The sequence below is a fragment of the Musa acuminata genome, chromosome BXJ3-8, assembly GCF_036884655.1.
Source record: "Musa acuminata AAA Group cultivar baxijiao chromosome BXJ3-8, Cavendish_Baxijiao_AAA, whole genome shotgun sequence".
NCBI lineage: Eukaryota > Viridiplantae > Streptophyta > Magnoliopsida > Zingiberales > Musaceae > Musa > Musa acuminata.
This window is the reverse complement of record NC_088356.1, coordinates 50772233-50794143: the sequence shown is the minus strand read 5'-3', so window position 1 is coordinate 50794143 and position 21911 is coordinate 50772233. Positions and strand designations below refer to the sequence as shown.

Here is a 21911-nt window from a genome sequence, read left to right as displayed (position 1 = left end):
ATTATAAAATTTTGGTTTTAAATTAAAATAGGAAAAGATATTTGGATATAAATTTAGAAATTGGAATTATTAGAGAAAATATCACTGCTGGCAAAAAGAATATATCTATTTCAATTTTATCATGTATCATTATTTTTTTTTTCCTTCGATGATTTTTTTTGTGATCTTTGGCTCAGCTTATATTTTGAAGTAAAATATCGAATATTAAATTTTGACACATTTAGGATTTTATTATTATACACTAATGCATAGTATAGCTATCTCATTTCCTCTGACATGGGTAATAATAATAATAATAATAATAATAATAATAATAATAATAATAATAATACAGAAATTTTTCCTTTTTTAATTCACCAATATGTATTAAGACATCTCACATCAGATCTTTGATGAAAACATTCCATAAGCCTACTTCAATTGCATTACTGCAACTCTACATGCAGGCAAATACTAATTGAATTCTTTTTCTTTCTTTTCTACATCAGATGTTGTGTTCATGGGATTTTGTGTTAGTTTTGGGACAGCATAAAAAGATGAATCAATTTGACATTATAGATCCAGAATCATTCAACCAGTCTGAATGAAGAGGAGGTTGAAAACTTTCAGGTCTTCTACACAGAAAGAGGCCAATGTGGCCAGCTTGACCTCTTTGCTCATCTTGCACTCAGCCAACTCAGAGCAGAGTTTTCAACCAGCACTCAGTCATCATTGCCAGCACAAGTTTTAATGGTAAGTCATTGTCTTGCACACTGAGTACCCAGGTTTGTGATATTTATCTGTTTGGTTTTATTTTTTATTTATTTATTTCAAAGATTTTTCTAATTCAGCATATATCGATACTCGGCACAGTGATATCGGCACATATCGGTATGACGACACACGAGTACTTATCTGAAACACTATTGGTATATGAAGTTGCAAACCTTACTTAGTGCACCTATTTTGCCTCTTTTATCTTCATAAACAAGCTCACTGGCTACAACATTCAACAAGAAGCATAGGCTTGTTCATTTGTAATAGGAGATGATTGACTGGCATTTTGTAGGAAGAATGTTGATATTGGACAGGAAAGAGAAATTAACAGCATACTAAGATGAACATAAGGCAAGACCATCTTCAAGACTGATGCAAGTTACCTGAGATATGGTCCAATAAGTCAGTAGTAGAAGACAGACTTTGCCAACCACTTTGAAATCAGACCCACATTAGCAATTGCACATTTTAGTGACCTGATAAACCTTAAAATCATACAAATTAGGGCTTGGAGAAAAAGATGGAACATAAAGAATTGAGTGTTTCAAAATTTAACCATGGAAAACATGAATGGACAAAGCAAATCACCTGAAATTTCAAATGCATCATCCTTTATCATGTCAAGCATCAACTTAATGAAACATTTGCTCCTACTTTGCACTGTGTTTGTAGAACACTAACCTATGAACTCCCATATTATCATATTTTACACATGGATATAGTAGTTCTTTAAGATTCTTAGAAAACCTCTTAAACCTGTACAATTTTCCTAAATACTCAAAAGAACCTGACATGCAGACAATCCAGATGCATTACATTGGGTGTAATCTATATGCATTCATGTTACCCATATCAACGTCAATAACCTCATAATATAACAAAAAGGTTGAGCTACCACACATGTAGCTTTAAACTGGACTGCGTATGATGTGTGGAATAAGCACAGGTTCATTGCTCGCAGCTTTTGTAGCGGCGATTTCTTCAAGGCGTTTCCATGTCACTTCTCGTTTTGATTGGATCTCTTTGCCTTTAACTTCATCTTCCTCATACTTCTTCAAGCACTTGGCAAAAAGCTCAGGATCATTATCAGAGAAAAACTTGCTCACATTTAACGTCAAGCTCTGGACAGCTTGATTCCAGTGGCTTTTTGCATTTCTTTCGAGAGCAGGAAAGATTATGGGTAATAGGACCTTGACATTTTGTTTGATCAAGTTTTCGATATGATCATTATTCCATAGGAACAATGCCCTCTCAGCCACCTGCATAGAGAGATTGATTCAAGGATAATCTAATTACAGAACAACAAAGTAATAGGTATTTGTACATAATTCAAGTCTTCATTTTAGGTTCAGATAGTTCCAGAACAATTTATTTTATTATGGTGCAAACTACAGAATTCTTCAATTCAATGACGTCTAAGGTGGCCAAGCAACCAATACATGGTAAAAGACACCTAACTGCCCAAGAAGCATCTCAGGGTACCGCTATGAGGTATTAGATCCATTTAAAAAAAGCAAATAGGTAAATAACATATATCATGGTGTTCTATCCTGCATAAGATAGTAAGATCACCAATCATCAAGAAAAAGAAAAAAAGATCACCAATAATCAATGTGAAGATAAGAACTCAAGATTGATCTTAATGTAATCCTCTAGTTACAAAAAGCTCGTTAGGCACATTCTCTATAATTCTAAAACCAGTGACTACTTTGTCATACTGATCTTTTATAGCATCCTTTTTTCTTTACAAATTAGCAAAACCTAAAATTTGTATGTTGCAACACTTTCAGTATAATGTACTTACTAAGGCTTTTTTTTGTCTTATAACAGTTTGAATTTTGAACCATTTTGACACATGCGAAAGATGACAATGAATGTTAGGAAAGTAAGAAAAAAAATTTAACTGCACCAGATAATCAACTGCAGCAGCTTAGAAAGGTGATAAATTTTGAACCATTTTGACATGTGCGAAAGATGACAACGAATGCTAGGAAAGTAAGAAAAAAATTTAACTGCACCAGCTAATCAACTACAGCAGCTTAGAAGGGTAATAAATGAAATGCAGGAATAACTTAAAAGTAAAATGCTAGCCACGCTAAATAAAACAAAAAGGAGGCAAATGCTAAATGACACCTTTCTAATGACACAAAGCAAGGAAGATTAAAAAGTTTCTACATGGCAATTTAAACGATGTATACACATGAGGACAATATTTGAAATAGAACCATCACGATTTTTGATTGATTGAAAATTTATGGCTACAAGTTGCAATAGCATAAGAGAGTGCCAACTGGCCATCCAAATAGTTTGTGAACATGTCATGCTATATTGTGCCAACACTCGACAAGACAATGTATGCTGCCAAAACAAATAATATAGGGACAGTCTTATGGATTCTCTTCTCCTAGGACAACACTAACATCACCAACATCCCCTGACGTCTCCTCCCCTAAGACCAATTCAATTAAGAGGTCAAGTCCCTTGGGTCCTTCAAGAACCCAACCAAATTCAGTTTGATCCTAATCAGTGATCACAATGCTTATCATCATCCAGTATCGGGTCTGAAGAAGATCAATATACTCGGTCTTAAACCCTACAAATAAAGAGATTTTTTCCATGTTACAAACCTTGATCATCTACGTCGCAAGGGAGCAACCTTAGAAACAGATTTGGAACTTATCAAAAGGTAAAAGTCATCAATTTCTTTCCTAGAAGAACTATGTCTAAATAATTAATGGTTTCTTTTACCATTAGAAACCCTGATCAACCTAACATAGAAAATTTTGGGTTTTAATGGTTCGATCAGGATTCTAATTCGATTTACCAGTAGACTATGAAGAATCAATAACATCATTTACCTATGAAATGTGAGAATGACCAATCAATTACTGTGGTGCCGTAGTTGCCTCCCACTTTGACCAAAAAACAAGACCTTGATTCCGACCAATCTTGTAGAAATGTCATCCTTAGTCCAAACCAATCGAAATAAGATGGCATTGGATTAGTCAGGTCAGGTTCAAATGACAAAAATCAAACCCAAACAAACTAGAAAAGGATTTGCCTCCTTGGTGGATTAAAATTGAATACAAATTGGTGTTATTCAACTTGTGCAAAAACGACCTTCAGGATACTTCCTCTGAGATCGACTCAACTGCTATGTATGTGCTATTTGTATGTTTTTACATATGAATTACACATATAGATGATTGCATAACCAGGATGGATCAATTCATGAGCAGATATGTAAAGACATATACATATATAACATCGTAGCAGAGACATACCTGCATCAGGTTTATTTTACAATAGTTAATTTGTGTGCAAACTTATGCATGGATGCAACCTAATCTAAACCATAAGTTAAAGTTAAATTTTATCTTAGGGCAAGTGTCCTCCTTGAAATAGATGTTAGTGCTCAATAAAGCTAAAACCTCATTTGTGCAATCTTAGTACATCTTACCAAAAAGCAAAATCTTGATTTTCCCCTATACACAAATAGAACCTAGACCGAGAGACAAAAATGCCATATCTGAAACTTCAAGGTTAAATTTGACAGAATAAATAAAATATAAGATCAATTAAACTAACTGCCACCAAGCATCTTCTCAACAACTTGCAAGATATAATTTGAGAAGAGATCCTAAAAAACAGTGGTAAAAAAATTGTTCAAATAGTCTTCCTGAAGAAAGCAGTCACAAAAGAATGAGAGGAACACTTGAATTTGAACAGTGCTCTAAAGAATACTTGTCAAACTTTAATTTAAAATAGTCCAATGTTCAAAGAGAGGACTGAAAATTGCACCTACTACCTAGATATGGAACACCATGGTTTGCTTATGCATATGCAAAACCACTATGAGCACTGATGCAAGAAAATGTGCTCAAAAGGCTTTATCCTAATGAAGTAATGGAAATACTCCTTCACTTGAGTATGCATCAACGCCATGAGTCAAGCATGATTTGGAGAGTGTTGGTGTTATCTGGTAAATTGTTTATCTGTCGATGAACCAGAGAAGGATACCATAGTGCAGGGTGGACAGTGCTTATGACAAAACATGCATCTATAAGTTAAAACAAAAGATATGAAAAAGGTAAAATGTCCTCAAAGTGAAGGTTGAAAGTAAACCAGCTGACCTAATATTCTAAAGTTATAACTGAAAATACCTGAAAATGAGAACTATTCAAGCAGCGGGCTATCTGATGGAATAGTGGTATCATACATCGCTGGAACTCTGCAGGCTGAGTTGCATCCAATATCTCTTCTAATTCTCCCAAAAACATAACTTCCTTTGAACTATTTGTAATTGGCCAAAATTTCAGCAAGCCCCGTATGACGGTATCTGCAAGCTTGCAATCTTTTTCAATAAATTGAGTGATGCAGTATGATAACTGCTGATGGTACATGCCCATGCATTTTGGTTTATGAAGTGGGATTAACGCTCGGACAAGAAATAATTTATGCTCTTCTTTTAAAGGTAATGCAAAACCATTAATGATACTTCCAAGCACCTCCAGCAGCTCTGCAATGCCATTGTGTTTCTCAGTTTCAAAGATAAACTGGTAAAAAATGTTATTAATAGATTTCCTTATGAATGGCCGGTGAACCATAAATTTTCCATAGATACGGTGAAGAATTGTCTTTAAGTATTCCCTCTCTCTAACATCTTCTGAGTCAAAGAGATCGAGCAGCTTAAGAACAAAGGAATGATCAATATATCTTTTTGCCAGCTTAGCATCCGTCTCAGGAGATTGAAGGAATCTTAAAAACAAGTCATAAACAAGATGCAAGTGTGGCCATGCAGGGTCCATTACAGGTTCGTCTTCCTCCAAATCAAGGGATTGCAAAACTTTGTACTCACGAGGCGGGGAAGTGAAAGTCCTAAACAAGTTTATGGATATCATCTTTATGATTTCTTGCATAACACTCTCCGAAAACTTTGCATTGGATGAGGCCACATAGTCAACAAGATCTTGCAGAGTCTGCCGTTTGATGTCCTTCTCTTTCAAGTTCTTTGTTGCATCCGTGAAGTCAAACACAGCACAACACAAGTTCAATTTTTTTATGAATAAGCTCTGCCTCTCGGAGCTTGGGACATCTTTGAAGCTCGGCAATGCTTCATAGGCCAGAACGACTGAACCGCCATTTGGCTCTGACATAACAGCAGGGATTTGATTGGCTGGGTGGTCTAACCCAGGATCCAAACCAGGAGGGAGAATTGTGACTCTGCTGCTTGGCAAGTCCCCATCTCTTGAACTGGTTGAAGAAGTCGATGATGGCGGACTCACTCCAGCAAGTGAATCCCGTTTATCGCCTGACTTTGACTGCTTGCGGGGAAGCCGACTCAAAAACTGCTTAATCATGCTTCGAGGCATGCATGCATGCAAAAGGAAAAACAGGAGAAAAACACAAATTGAAGGCCCTAGCTATGTACCGTCCAAGGTAAAACTTCAGCAAAAAAGGGATCTCATTGCCGCCACCTGCTGTTCCTCACTCCAAAATCCTTCCTTTGTTAAAGCACTTTTTTTACTGTCACCTGAAGATGTTCCAGATCGAGAACAAAGATATATCTTCTCCCACATGAAGTCAGCCCTTTCTCCGTTGCAAAGACCCGATAACAATAGCAGATCAAGAAAGAACTCAAGATTCTACCATTTTAAGGAGGCCCGGACCAATGACAGATGCGATCGGCGGAAAGATCCCCTCTTCCATACCCTTCTACCCGCAACTAAAGAGGGGCACCCAAAAGCGGGATGGATCTCGAGGGCCAAATTCCTCTTCCGCCCCTAAAATCGACGGGTTCGAAGGACTAAAACGATCAGGAAACGGCCGAGAGCGAGCGAGACAGCATTTGGCGCTCGAAATCTCGAAGTCGAAGTACAAAGGTGAAAGAATTGCCAACAAAAGGAGATTTTTCTTTATTCGCTTCAAAACCCACACGGAAAAGAAGAAAAAACCTACCTTTTTCGAGACCAAAGAAGCGCTGCACTCTCCCTGTGTATATTCCCCGACGGATCCCTCGCTGCCGTCCTTTTCCTTTCGGTGATCGGAAGGAGAGAAGACAAAGAGAAGGCGCAGAGCGATGAGGTCGATGTCTTTGGCTTCAGCAATTAAAATAACCTTCCTAATACATCTCGAACATAATAATGATTATAATAAATATTAATTATTTATTAATAATATTATTAGTATACTTATTATTATTATTTAAAAAAATTATGCCTTTCCATGAATACACCTCATTGTTGCTTGCCATTTCACTACTTTGATCATCTCACTTTTATTTCCCTTTCCTTTTGCGAGGTCTATCGTTTTGTTTCGTTTTAATCATCTTTATCTTATCGTAAGATCCCATCGTGAGGCCTTGTCACTCCTATCTCATGGAAGCGATGGGTCCTCGTAATAAAGATAAATCCTATTCTTTTTTTCTTTGTCTACTTCAATTTTTTTTCTCCTCTTTTCTCTTCATATTTGATCATATGTAAACGAAAGGGGAGAGACGATCATAGCGGGAGAGAAACGATAGACGATGATAAAAGACATTTAAGATATTAAAGAAATTTTAAAACACTAGCTAAAAAAACTAAAAAATATTTTTTTTCAAAAATCCTAATAATAATAATAATAATAGTCTAATATATTTATAGATAATAAACTGAAATTTATATTTATATCCTCACAAAGTTTTGGAATAACATATATATATATATATATATATATATATATATATATATATATATATATATATATATATATATATATATATATATATATATATATATATATATATATATATATATATATATATATATATATATATATATATATATATCGTACGATTACCCAATTAATATTTATTGGATATCATCATCCATCACAACGATAAAGAATCCATAAGTACACTATTCCCTCAAGCCAAGATGCTATATAAAATAATATTATCGGATATATTATCGAACAAACACTTAAGGACTTTAAAATCATTAATACATACTTAACTTAACCATAAAAGATTTTTTTTCCATAAACCCTAACATGAACTTTTACAAAAATTGAACTAAAAGATATTATGATCCTCCATTGTCCAATTTAAGTAAGATAAGAAATACGATATATATATATTTTTATATTTAAAAAAAAATATTTCCTCGTTCAAGTCATCAAGAACACTTAGTAACTCCTATTCTCTTATTCTTATCGTACCCTTTTATTTCATCCTCTTCGTCAATATAGTTCAAGTCATCAAGAACATTTAGTAACTCCTATTCTCTTATTCTTATAGCACTCTTTTATTTCATCCTCTTCGTTAATATAGTTCAAGTTATCAAGAACACTTAGTAACTCCTATTCTCTTAATCTTATCGCACCCTTTTATTTCATCCTCTTCGTTAATATCGTTCTTTGTTGTCATTATTATTTAGTGTCGATGTAGCTTGTTATTGTCGTTCAATATTATCCAATTTTACTTATGTCTCCCTCATGTCATTATTATTTCCATTTATTTATAAATAAATAATTTAGAAATATTAAATATATTTAAAAATAGAGTTATATAATAGTAAAAAAAGGACTATAATATGCTTAAGCGAAACCTAAGGGTTCGATTAGGTTATAAATACGGGACGGACTCAAAAGTGACTCCTTTTCCGCCCCAAAGCGCTCTGGGAGTCGCAGAGAGTACGGTTTCGGAAGCCAACGCTCGGCTACCTTTCTCCTCATGGCCTCCAAGCGTGCGAGGCTCTCCACATCCGTGGAAGCCGAGAGTGCTCGGGTCCGCAAGCTTCTCCCCTTCCCCCTGGCAAATGGATTCTTGAAATTGTGTTCCTTCTGCCTTCTGTTTGATCGATCCGCGCCCTTCTGTCTCTTGGTGGTTTAGTTCTTTGATTTTTTTATTTGAGTCTTGGAGAAAGTCTTGATCGCGATACGGGATTTTCTAGGCTGCTTTCCTTCATTGATGATGAAAATTTCGGAATCTTGGATGTGTTTCTCGTGGGAAGAATGGTTTTTGGTTCACTCGTGGGTTGTAATGATGGCCTTGGTTTGCAAGCCGGGAGATGTAATTTTATTGCGATTAAAGTTCCTACTTTTTCTGGTGTGCGATGATGATTCTGATTTCTTGCCTTGGCGTTCTTGTATCCAAGAACGGTGGTTCGTGTTGAAAGTACTCTTTTTATTAAAGCAGGAAGTGTTAGGATGCTTTCTTGTCTATGATGAATTCGACAATGCTTTTTGGATGGGTCTTGGGTGTAATGTTGGATTTTTGGTTTGCAGCCAAAAGGTTTATTTTTCTTTCATGGAAGAAATACTTTGTGTTTCCGTTGGGTGATGATGATTTTGGTTTCTGACCTCGGCGCTCTTGTTTTAGAATAATGGGTTTTGTGCTTCTGGCTCTGTTCTATTTAACTAAGAAAGTCATTCTGACATCCCCGTTTGAGTGATTCAGGCAAAGCTTGAAGTGGTGGCTGCGGAGCTGGGGCATGAAATCCGTGTGTTCTTGGCAGCATCTCAGACGAAACATGCTACATTGACTACGTCTAATGGTATTAACCTTCTTCGAAAATGCCATTCATATAATTCTGCCTCTTTTTTAATTTTAGTTTCGAGGTTAAACTCCAGATTCGTCGTCTTTGTTCATTTTGCTCGCTGAAGCTCTATGTGTGTCTTTGTAGTCTGACCTAATTTCCAATGAATTCGTTGCTACTGCTTATGACCGCTGCAAGTCAATTTTCTCATTATTTCCACTATACGGTATGCAGAAGATGATGCAGATGACTTCTACGATTTAACTGCCGAGGATTACTATAACCTCATGTCAACTAGAGGTAATATCGAGGATAAGATTTATTTGTACCTTATTTATAGAGTTAGATTTAGTGGGCATATATCTTGTCCTTTGGAGTAGGAATAAAGTTCAGTGATGAACACTCATCACTGTATTTGATGCAATCTAATGCTTCCTCATTGACTTTACTATGTACAGCTGAGTCTCAGATTATGAAGACCCAGAAGATGCGAGAAGCAGAAGCAGTTGCTAGTAGAGAAAGATTAACTAAGGTGTGAAAGAACTTTATATTTGTTTGGGTTCTCTACAATTTATGATTTTAGGACCCATAATGCCTAGTTCTCCATCTCTCTGTTGCTATTCTTTCAAAGGACCCAATGGATATTGTGAATACTTGTCCTTCTTCATAGTTACATTGTCCACACCATGCTTGTATCTTGGTTTTTTAAAATGGTAAAGCAATCTTATGTTGGTGCAATCTCAAAATCATTTTGATTGTTTGCTTTCAAATATCATGCACTAGTGACCAGGAAGAATCAACAAATTATATAGAAGTTTTAAATTAATTTCATGCCTCAAGCCCACCATGTCCTACATTAAGAAGGGTTTCTCCAAGTGGTAGGAACGTTTCCCACAGGGAAAGATCTCTCCTTGTTTTCCTATGCTAGACCGACGCTCATGTGAGCTAGACAATTTTGCAGATATGTGCCGAAAAGGGATGGTTTAGTTTATTGAACCAATGTATGCTCGGGATTAAACATGCTTCAGTTTGCTGTGCCGAGTTGCTTATGCCTTGGTTGTGCTTAGAACTGATGGGAGATTGTTTGGGTCAGGCTTCATTTTAACATAATTTTTTTCCGACTTTTCACTACTGCTCTTGGGCTATTTTCTCTGAGTACATGCATTCTCTATTGAACATTTTGATGTCCTCTCCTGCACTAGATTATATACTTTTATTGGTTGTTGTCTGTGGCTTTAACCTTTGCTTTTTTTCCCTTTCTCATTTCAATCTTTCTTTGGAATAAGTACCTAGTTTTGTGGTTTTCAAAAAATGGCAGAAAACTAAACAGGATTTTCCACTTTAAAGTCTAGCCTTTGGAATCTAACTCATTTGATAGAAGAGTTAAGTTCAACTGTATTCTTAGGAGCTTCTGAAGATTTTTCTTGTATTTTTTCACATGTCAATCTTTGATGTCGATACTAAAGTTTAGTGGCTGAATTTTTTTTACATCTGATTTTTTTTTGTCTGTCTTTTTTAAGCTGTGTTGATTCTAATGATAATGGCAGTATACTGTCTGCAGCTTATATTGGTGAGGGAGTTGTATAATGCAAGGGGTTACTTTTCCTCAGATTCTACTTAATTTATCTTCTTTGTTTTGTTATCCATTATCTTATTTTTGGGATAAACATAAGCATCAATCTGGTTTCTATTGCTTGGTTATATTACCAGTCATTTTGCAGGCAGTGATTAGGGTCCGCTTCCCTGATGACTATATTCTGGAGGCAAAGTTTCAGCCATCTGAGACCATTCAAACTTTAGTGAATCTTCTTGTGAAAGTTGTTGCTCAACCCAACTTGCCATTCTATTTATGTAAGTATTGATTCATCCTTCTTGAATGGGTTCTTGTGAAATGTTTGGTCTATAAATTAATTTGCTATTGTTATGTTAGTATTTCTTGGTATCATCTCGATGTTGTTTTTCACCAGTTACCACTCCACCAAAGCAACGAATTGCAGATTTATCAAAGGATTTTTACTCAGCTGGTTTTGCTCCTGGTGCTAATGTCTACTTCTCCTATGATGTTCCAGGTCTGCTCTTTGGCATAATAATATCTTCTCAAAATCATTCCTCTGGATGATGTTAGTTTGTTCTGCAATTCATAATTATTAAATTACTGATGATCTGTTTGTGATTAAAATTGGAACAGTAGAGAAGTCTAAGCATCCCAAATTTTCAAAGTGGGAATTTGATCAGAATGCTGTCTTTTAGGATAAACCAATCGTTTGCCAGCATTGTAAAAGATGACATGGTGGGTTCATGATACATACTCACATGACATTATAGTGCTAACATCATGATACTTTATGAAACTCCTAGGCACATTCCTGTGGTCAGAACATTGTGGTTTCCATGCCTGCATGTTAGCTTTGCAGTTCATAAGTCCAGTAAAGATCATTGACAAACTTAAAATTATACCTAAAGTTGACTGGATCGTACATTTTCTGGTTTAGTTGTTTACATACTAATAATATTCATTCTAATTTGTGCACGGAATACAATTAGTAGTAAGGATTTGTGCAGTGTTGTCTCTGAAGGTTTCTATGCAATGACATTCAGTCCCGTGATCTGAAGAATGATCTAACAAATTTGAAATAAATTGTCATGTGGTGACTCGTGCCATAGCATACATATCTTCTCCTTATTCCGTAGTCTCATCAAAGATTTGTTTATAGTGCCTTTCGGGGTTTTATTTTTTGATCTTTTTGCAGAGTCTCATGGTTTGTATACCAATGAACCTTTTCTACGTGAAGACATCCGCATTTTGAGCACACTGGATCTCGGTCAGGAACAGATTGATCTCAAGTATGTTGCACCAAAACCTGCTTTGTTGGAGGCTGCCTCTGTCGTCGTCAATGCGAAACCAGTGGTGGTGAGGTCAACTAAACCAAAATGGTTTAGGCGCTAAACCACCGAATGCTGGTCCCGCTTTTTGTTCAACCTTTAGATCTGCCTGAACTACTTTTTTACACACTATTTCTTTTCTCCCATTGTAAATCATTTTATTTTCAAGTGGGAGAAGTAAATTTGTGGAAAGGGAATTGCATCTGCAGTTCTGAATGTGAATTCGCTCCGACTGTATTGTCGGATATTGACCTGCATAAGTAATCTAAATGCTGTTGGTTGCTCTGTAGATGATGTGATTAGACCTCCATTAAAGTCATTACCCACTTTTAGTGTAGGATTAGACCAAAGTATCATAATCAGATGGAGATAGATGTGATTTTGACATTTAGATGTGGGAGATACAAGTGAAGATTGGAGGACAAGAGGATATGTTTATGGCAGAAGATAGCTTAGCAATAGATTCCATGTTTATGGAGATGATGTGATTTTGACATTTAGATAGCTTAGCAATAGATTCCATGTCTCACAGTGCCATTCTCATGACATCATGGAGGATGGAACAAATTGGTACGAGTCAATGATCCAACCCTGCAAGCAAGTCACTTAGTATAATTCCAGCGACCTTCACTTCACATGTGCACTCCCATCTTATACATGCTTTCTTTCAGGTTCTCTAATCTCTCCAAATTCTTGTGTGCCCAATACGTCGTCTCCAGCTCTCAAGTCAACCAAACTAAGAAGCAGGAGGCGTTTGTTTGCATGCATGTGAGCTGTTTCAAGGACTCAATCATGATGCTCTTTCCCAGTATTTTCTCTTCATTTTATGTCAACTTCTCACATGACATGAAGAAGATAGATAGATGGATGAATGATTGGGGGTGGGGTGGGGGTGCATCAATTATTCCAAGGAAATGACTCGGAAGTTTCATGATATATGTTTCCTTCTATGTTTTAGAAGAAGGTGCAAATGATGTATACCACACACTATGCATCAATACTAGTCGGTTGGCATCGATATTTTCTTAGAGGCTTGTTTGAAAGATACAGTACGCGGCGTTCTAAGAACATGATGACACAAACCGGGTCAACAAAATTCTATGCGGAAAAATAAGAGAGGAAAGCAACGAGTGAGGAAGTCGATCCACGCGGAAACACAATTCTCTGCGGTCCTCTTCTTGTGAATCCATTTATGACGGGTACAGTGACATGTGGTTGGAAGTAGCCGCGAAACTTTATGTTGCTGTTTAGAACGGGGAGTCGAGTGTTTTATAGATTGGGAGTCGAGTGTTTTATGTGAGTGTTTTATAGAACTTTTCGAGCTACCGATTGCTTTCTTTTTATACATATATCCAAGTCTATTTAATATTTTAGAATTTTAAATTAGAATCTGAAAAATATTTCTCGGGATTATATATATATCATCCTTTATTATTTTTTTAAAAAATAATAGGATTAAATATTATTACGTCATATCTTATTTGTTCGAAATCGATGTCAATTCTAAACTATAGGTGGTCCTTCTCCGTGTTTATCTTTGTTCGAAATCAATATCAATTCTAGACTAAAGGTGGTCCTTCTTTATCTTGACATGATGTCAGGCAAAGGGAAGTTCGATCCGAAATCCTACGAGACTACATCGAGAGTATACCTACTAAATTCTTCTGATACTTAGTTTGTTTGTTTCAAAGATTCGATCAAATGTTACAAGTGTACTGAAATAATTCAAATATCCAAAAACACACATTTGAGAGACTTTTTATAATAACTTAAGATATCAAGGAATAATAACGATGTAATGACATATATCAAACTCGATAGATATAAGGTAATTATCAATTGAGTCAGTTTTTTCGACCACATGATGTGATTGACTATGTAGAGTCAAATTAGTCTTTTAGTCGACACAACACTAATTGACACATCAATTGAATGGGTTAAGGTGTTTGATGGATGATGTATCAACTTGATAATATTGATGTGTCGATCGGATCAAGATAATATGATGCATCGACGATCAATATATCATCATCTCTATACCAAATATTAATTACATAAGCAAGTATAAGCAATGCTCAATACATGAGGATTCAACAAATTCTAAACAACGATGGTCAAAAAAAAATTTCTAATAATATCTAAGTTTATTGGATCCGACAAAGATTACTGGCCAAAATTAAGAATATAAAGAGTATTTTAGGGACATGATAATTTATATTATTATAATTCAAAATGATGAAATATTTATCGTAGCTAAATGTGGGCAACATGGGTTGGTTTCTTTGATGGAGGTTAATAGGGGAGGTATATATAAAAGCATCATAATATTTGGAGGACATGCACATCATACTAACATTCATTCTTAAGAGCAAAACTATGCGATGATAAATACCTAAAAAAAGAGAGAGAGATGGATTTCCAAGAACAAAAAGGAAAAGAAAAGTGAGTGTGGACACTACTTTGAGTGGCCGAGGGAAGGACAAAGCGTGGTACCCTTTAATTGACCCAAGACCAAGAAGCAAATCACGGTTGACTTTGACTTCCAATCTACCTTTTTGGGTTGGTCAAAGTTCCAATCGAGTGCTTGTCTATATCCGATGATGACATTTCGAATTTGTAGAACTTTTCGGCCAGCATGAGAACACATTTTCTTGTTCAGCTGAGTATATCATTCTTTTCCAAAAATAATATTATTTTTAAAGATTATTTTTTGGTGCATCTTTTATGTAAAGTTAATCATTAGAAAATTTCTTTTTGAAATTAGTGCAATAGTTATTTAGAAATTTTGATGAGGGCAAAATAATTATTGTCATTTTTATTATTATAAAAAAAGATATTATCCATATGTTTTTGCCCCTATGGTTTTGATGTTAATTATCATCAACTCCAGAATTAAAAAAAAGGGTAGCGTAGAATTATACCATATGATATCAAAGTACACTCACCTAATTTATGTTAAGAATTTAATATATCATCCGATATTTTTTTAATTAATTGATATATATATATACATATATCTCAAAAATTAGATAATTAGGTTTTAGAAATTGAGAGAGATGACATAGTTAGATGGAAGAAAATTCAAAATATTCGCGTTTAAGGAGCGTAATTTTCAAAGAAAATTATTCTGATTTTGATAGATAGAGAGAGGATGTGAACTTCCTTCTAAGTAATAAATTCTTTGTGATTTGTATGTGTGTAAATATATTATTTTATTATTATCAAGATTAGAAAAATATTTCTTTTAGATTTGGACTAGGATACATTTTACAACCACTGACTGCTGTGGATAGTTTCCCATGGAGAAGCTTTAGAGTTGGATGAGAAGAAGCTACTGTTCTCCAAGCTGACAAAACTCTTTGGTGGATATGGTTGTCTATTGTGAAGTAGAGTTCCACAAGTAATTGGAAACTGCTGTTTGGTTTCTCATTTGATGCAATGTAACAATCTCCAAAGCTGGAGTGCCACAATCAAAGTCAACTTTGCAGAAGGTGATCTGTAAGCACATAGTTCTTTGAATCAAAGGCTTCAGCCACTAGTTTGAGTTGCAAACTAATAGATTAGATGGTGTATGTCTAAAGGATACATGTAGATATGATATGATATGATGGTTAGATGAGATGAATCAATTACTACTAATACTAATTGTATGAGGAGAGATGAAAGAAAATTTTAATAAGATATTTGAAATGGAGTCTCAATGGTGATGAGAAAAGATTCACAATGATTCTCACTCCAATAGAAGTTTTTAGTTTTTTATTAAAAAAAAGAAAAAAATAAAGACATGATTTGATCCTTTTTAATATTATTCTATGGAGAAGAAATAGATATCAAATTACAATAATATATCTTAATGTTACCCTTTTTTTCCCCCCTTGTTTCCTATATACATGAATTTAATTTAGTTCTTTTATTATTTTAATATATTAAAATTGAGTTCCAACATTTTTATCTTATTTCATTCTCCAAAAAAGATTTTTCTGTCTTTCTTTCCTTCCCATATGTGAGCTTAACTTATGACTCTATATAAACATATAATCTTCTTCATTTCAATGAAGCATTCTCTAATATAATCTTCTTCATTTCCAAGGACTTATGTATGATAAAAAAAAAAACATAATTAAGAGTGGAAATATAATTGGAGGATATAAATCTTATGGTAAGAATGTAATGGTAGATTTGTGATCCAAACAAGATAGAAACTTACAGGTTGATGGTACATATGTTTGTTTATCCTTTGTGAAGCGGAATTCAATTCAGGCAGCTTTGATTTGAATGCTTGTGTTGTTCTCTTATTTTATTGGGAGCTTTAAGAAGTAGGAGGCTTTGGATTAAAGAACAGCATAGAAAGTCGAGCAGTACAGCGTTGTTTATCTGTTTACGGAAGTGTGCGTGTCAGCAGATCAAAGATTCACGATTCGAAGATGGTACGAAAGAAGTAGAAGTCAAAGCGGTGGGATGCTCTCAGCTCGGAAGGTCAACTCATCCTACGCAACGAACGAGACAGGTGTAGACGCCCGGCGGTCGACAGTCGAAAGCTTGGGTTGGGTGTTGCTTGCCGAGATGGATTGGGCATTGGAGTGGAGCATTCGGATTCAATCTCTCGTCACCGAACATGAAAGTGAGAGATAAATATATTAAATAACATGTTGGAATTTCATATGATGATCAACAATTTAATGCAATTACAATGCTCGACGATTTGGATTTCTCTTTTATCTGAAGCTTTTCGATAATTTTAAACTCTATGTTATTCTTTTCTAAGCATCAATAACTTAAATATCGACGTGGAATCTTATAAGAAATAATCGAATCATTCATTTTTTTATGTCAAACTTAACTTAGATGCGAGTTAACATTGATTCTCTGTATCGACGTATCAAAAAAATAAAAAATCAAATCTTTTGGGTCATTAAAAGATAAGCTGAATGAATGAATTAATATCAATTATGATTCTTAGAACATATGGTGGGTGGTGCAAAGGAATTAAAAACAGCTAGTGGTAAGATGTTTACCCACCTCCACCATCACTATCCACCTTTTGAATCCCAAGAATCAGACTACAATTGGATGCATTACTCCCAAAGTCTGGTAGTTCAATCTCTTCGGATTCATAATCATCCATTTATTTATCTTTTTAATATTTAAAAAATTATAAAAATATATCGTACTCTTTATGGTAGGAGGTCTCTGTTCATACGCGATAAGTGAAGAGTCATCAAGATTGAATCGTAGTCATAAGAACTCTTTAGATTCCTAATCAATTCAAATTTATCTTTTTTGATATTTTTAAAAATCATAAAAATACATTATACGTGAAAATGTTTTTTATGGTAGAAAACATTTGACCATATGCTATTAGTGAATAGTCATCAATATTGGATCTCTTTGGATTCCTAATCATTCATCTATTTTTTTTCAATCTGTTCAAATTTATCTTCTTAATATTTAAAAAAATTATAAAACCATATCACGCCTGAAAGTACTCTTCGACATCGCGCTATATAAATGTATCATATTATACATATCAAATCTATTTTTTTAAAATATCAAAAGAGGTATATGTGAGCAAACAAATGTTATATTATCTTAATTTTATAAGGATGATTGTGTAAAACTACTTATTAAGTTGTATATATTTTAAAAATAATAAAACTTAGAATTAATTTAGAATTTTCAGAAAATAGAAAACTAATTCAATAATAATAACAGGTAAACTTACACTTCCAACCATACTATTATTATTATTATTATTATTATTATTGTTGGAGTCGTCGAGTCAACTGGTGGATCCATCAACATCAGTGAGAAGATGCAATTTCCTCCGCTCCTTCCGAACTCTCATTCAAGTCTATTAATATCTCCATCCGCTCTCCCCTTTTCGCGCATCCAACCCACTCCACACTTCTTCCTTCTCTTCTTTCTGCCTGCAACGCGGGCAGGCATTGCAGACCACCGGAAGCTTGGGTTCATACGACACGCTCTCCACCTCATGGGAACTCAAGCTCCATCTCCCCCGGAAGCCTATGTCAGCAACCAGGACAAGGTACGTCGAATTGCCTACTGCTACCCCCCCTCTCCTCCTCCTCCTCCTCCTCCTCCTCCTCTTTAGGCTCTTCACAAGAATACAACACCATGCCTTTCTTAGCGGTGGGATCAGATTAGGTCTGCAGCGGGAGCTCCTTGCTCTTGTCTTTTCCCCTTTGCCCTCCTCGCTCTTCAGACGTTAGTGGAAGAGGACATGGATTCCTATAGTGATCCACATAAGTATTTGGGACCTCAAACATGCAGCTTAATCTCCATTTCTGTTCTAAATTATTACTATTACTATTGCTATTTTTATTTTGTTTCTCTGTGTGTGTGTGTGTTGGGATTCACCATAACTGAGTTATATTTAATTAAATTTAAATCTGAGAAAGAAAATAAGAATTCGAAGCTTCATGAAACTGGAGCTTTTATATTCTCAGGAGTACAAGATCAATCTTTCTCAATTATATATATATATTGTTGACTATGCTTATAGTATTTTATTGAAATTTAAGTAAGTTAATTAATCTCAGTTATAGTATTTTGAGAAAAGTGAATTTTATGAGAAAGGACTTGGATTTTTCTTTCTAGAATTCACATGAAACTCGAAGACTGAAGTGATTGCAGTCTGATCTGAGAGCTGGAACCAGTCAGTAATGCGACAGCTTCTAGACTTTGTGCCCGAGAATCTCGTATTAATGTCAAAGATGATGAGCCTAATTCTTCTTAGAAATAGTAGTTCTAACCCTACCCGGAAGAAAAGGATAGAGACCAGCGGCGGTGCAATAGATCATGAGTCTTTGTTGACTTGTGATAGAAAAGCAATGGGCCCACGAGGAGCATGTGATTGCAAAGTCAATCACTTGCCGCCAACAATTTCCGAGCTGTCGACGCCGAGAACTCGGAAAAGAAGAGACGTGAGGCCGAAGCAAGCTGCGTTAGTTCGGCCATTCCGGCCGATGCACTTGACAGAGACTCAAAAACGTCCTGCGTCCATGAAACGTAGGCAAAGAAGAAACCTACATGGGCGATGATGGAGACCTGCGGGTGAATAAGCTTCATATGTCCTCGTGTGGATCTCATGGCCTGTGTTAATCGTCATGAGGAAATCATTCAACTGAGCTTAGAAAATGATCATCAATGTTAATCTAACCTCACTTATCTCCAACATAACAGATAAATCTTCTTAGATCTCCTTATCAGCCTGCACTTGGGTCAACGACGACTCCGTATCCAAGTCGACCTCTACGCTTCATCTTTGACTTTATCTTTTATCCAAAGTATCTCAAGAATTCGGATAGTGATAAGGGTATTATTTATAGGGGATCACAGTCCTTATGTACCTCGACACATTTCTGATAGCTTTCTCTTGTGGAAGTCGGACTGGTCTCATGGTTTATTCCGTTGACAATGGTGTGCAGACGCAGAAGGAAAAGTCGATCGATGACTGGTTGCCCATCACATCGTCGAGGAACGCCAAGTGGTGGTACTCCGCCTTCCACAATGTCACGGCCATGGTGGGAGCTGGCGTCCTCAGCCTGCCCTATGCCATGTCGGAACTTGGATGGTATGTGGTTGTCATCGATCTCATTTTCACTGCTGGTTTGGCCTATACATTGTTTGATTTGTCATTGATCTCATCTTCTATTTCTGAGAGAAACAAAGATTACATGAACTGAGATTTGACTTAGTTCCATGTGTTGCTCCGAGCAGGGGACCTGGCATCGCTGTGCTGATTCTGTCGTGGGTCATCACCCTGTATACTCTGTGGCAGATGGTGGAGATGCACGAGATGGTGCCGGGGAAGCGGTTCGATCGGTACCACGAGCTGGGGCAGCACGCCTTCGGCGACAAGCTCGGCCTCTGGATCGTCGTCCCGCAGCAACTGGTCGTGGAGGTGGGCGTCAACATCGTCTACATGGTCACCGGCGGCAAGTCCCTCAAGAAGTTCCACGACGTCGTCTGTACCGACTGCAAGTCCATCAAGCTCACTTACTTCATCATGATCTTCGGCTCCGTCCACTTCGTCCTATCCCAGCTGCCCAACTTCAACTCCATCTCCGGCGTCTCCTTGGCCGCTGCAGTCATGTCTCTCAGGTACCTACCACATTCTCCTCTCTTTCTTTCTCCCCCAGGTCACAGTAATCAACATCGATCCTCCCCTCCGCAGCTACTCCACCATTGCCTGGGGAGCATCCGTCGACAAGGGGAAGCAGGAGAACGTGGAATACGGATACAAGTCCGCAAGCACATCAGGCACCGTCTTCAACTTCTTCAGCGCACTGGGAGACGTCGCCTTCGCCTACGCTGGCCACAACGTGGTCTTGGAGATCCAAGCCACCATTCCTTCCACTCCCGAGAAGCCTTCCAAGAAACCCATGTGGAGGGGCGTCATCGTCGCCTACATCGTCGTAGCGCTCTGTTACTTCCCCGTCGCGCTCGTTGGCTACTGGGCATTCGGCAACGTCGTCGACGACAACATCCTCATAACACTGGAGAAGCCTCGATGGCTGATCGCAATGGCCAACATGATGGTCGTCGTCCATGTCATCGGCAGCTACCAGGTAATCGATGCAGTTGATCTTTCTGCTTCGTTACAGCAGTTCTTTGACCTTTCTCGAATCATGCAGATCTATGCCATGCCTGTCTTCGACATGATCGAAACGGTGCTCGTCAAGAAGCTTCATTTCCCGCCCGGTCTCACTCTTCGCCTGATTGCACGCAGTGTTTATGTTGGTAATGCCCCTTCCTTCAGCTCTCATTCTTCTCTGTTCGAGATGAACTCACCAGTTCACATACATGCAGCCTTCACAATGTTCATCGGTATGACCTTCCCATTCTTCGGCGGACTGCTCGGGTTCTTTGGTGGATTTGCGTTTGCGCCAACCACATACTTCGTGAGCTCCCATCCCATTTCTCATCTCATAAACCAGAAGAGGCTCTGTAATCCGAACAAATTGTTGATGCTTTCGATTTATCTTCTGCAGCTTCCTTGCATCATGTGGCTTGCCATTTACAAGCCCAGAAGATTCAGCTTGTCTTGGATCACTAACTGGGTAAGTCGAACAACTCCATGGTGTTCCGTTGCATGCTCATCTAAGATCTGTAGCTGATCTTTTCTGCTTTTTTCATGTTTTCTCAGATCTGCATTATATTCGGGGTCCTGTTGATGATCTTGTCTCCCATTGGCGGACTACGGCAGATCATCATAGACGCAAAGAAATACACGTTCTACTCGTAGGCTGCCAGTCTATATACAGATTCGGTGATTCGTTCCGAGTCTAAAGGCGACGAACAGTAGTATAGAGATAGGTGAAGAACAGTAGTTGTTTGCATGGTAAAGGGAAGTGCGTGTTTTATGGTAGATTATGATGGCTTAATAATCCAGGAGAAAAGGGTGTATGTGTTTGGAGTGTGATCAGTACACGATGGATTTGGTGTTTGCCTTTTTTGCTAGATCTTTCTTCTGTCGATCAAAAGCTATATGATCTTAATGTTTTTAACAAGTCGGCCAATCCACCTATTAAAGTTTTCTTTTTCTCGGAATTGTTTCCCTAATATCTTCCTTAACAAAAGGAGATGAAAGCATCCAAATACATACTTAAAGATGTGCAAACTAATTAATATCCTAATGATCTTAACGAGTGGTGTATTTTATTTATATAGATTTAACTAAATGATATATACTTATAAGGCTTAATTAATTTTTAAAAAAAATGATATTTT

At 36.7% G+C, this 21911-nt stretch overlaps 3 protein-coding genes across 5 annotated transcripts; 2 read left to right on the top strand and 1 right to left on the bottom strand.

The window, feature by feature from the left end:
• Positions 1–1327: 1327 nt before the first annotated feature.
• On the bottom strand, positions 1328–6853 carry LOC103995727 (serine/threonine protein phosphatase 2A 57 kDa regulatory subunit B' theta isoform). Of its 2 annotated transcripts, none has more exons than XM_009416404.3 (3): positions 6715–6853; positions 4920–6618; positions 1328–2015 (listed from the first exon to the last, which is right to left on the bottom strand). In XM_009416404.3, exons 2-3 carry the CDS (start codon positions 6126–6128, stop codon positions 1665–1667), a joined length of 1560 nt encoding a protein of 519 aa, XP_009414679.1. In that variant the 5' UTR covers positions 6129–6618; positions 6715–6853; the 3' UTR covers positions 1328–1664. The 2 variants fall into 2 exon arrangements, with proteins under 2 accessions (XP_009414679.1, XP_009414678.1); XM_009416403.3 differs by having other exon boundaries at positions 4920–6539.
• A 1508-nt stretch (positions 6854–8361) lies between these two features.
• LOC103995729 (plant UBX domain-containing protein 1) lies at positions 8362–12447 on the top strand. The gene is made up of 7 exons (XM_009416405.3): positions 8362–8524; positions 9197–9293; positions 9510–9575; positions 9734–9807; positions 10997–11126; positions 11243–11344; positions 12026–12447. The coding sequence occupies exons 1-7, from the start codon at positions 8471–8473 to the stop codon at positions 12220–12222; spliced, it is 720 nt and encodes a 239-aa protein (XP_009414680.2). The 5' UTR covers positions 8362–8470; the 3' UTR covers positions 12223–12447.
• Positions 12448–18038: 5591 nt separating this feature from the next.
• On the top strand, positions 18039–21641 carry LOC103995730 (lysine histidine transporter 1). Of its 2 annotated transcripts, none has more exons than XM_065165041.1 (8): positions 18039–18204; positions 19607–19752; positions 19899–20286; positions 20360–20749; positions 20816–20921; positions 20991–21082; positions 21173–21241; positions 21328–21641. In XM_065165041.1, exons 1-8 carry the CDS (start codon positions 18151–18153, stop codon positions 21424–21426), a joined length of 1344 nt encoding a protein of 447 aa, XP_065021113.1. In that variant the 5' UTR covers positions 18039–18150; the 3' UTR covers positions 21427–21641. The 2 variants fall into 2 exon arrangements, with proteins under 2 accessions (XP_065021113.1, XP_009414681.2); XM_009416406.3 differs by having other exon boundaries at positions 18040–18204; positions 19899–20282; positions 20356–20749.
• The last annotated feature ends 270 nt before the right edge of the window (positions 21642–21911 follow it).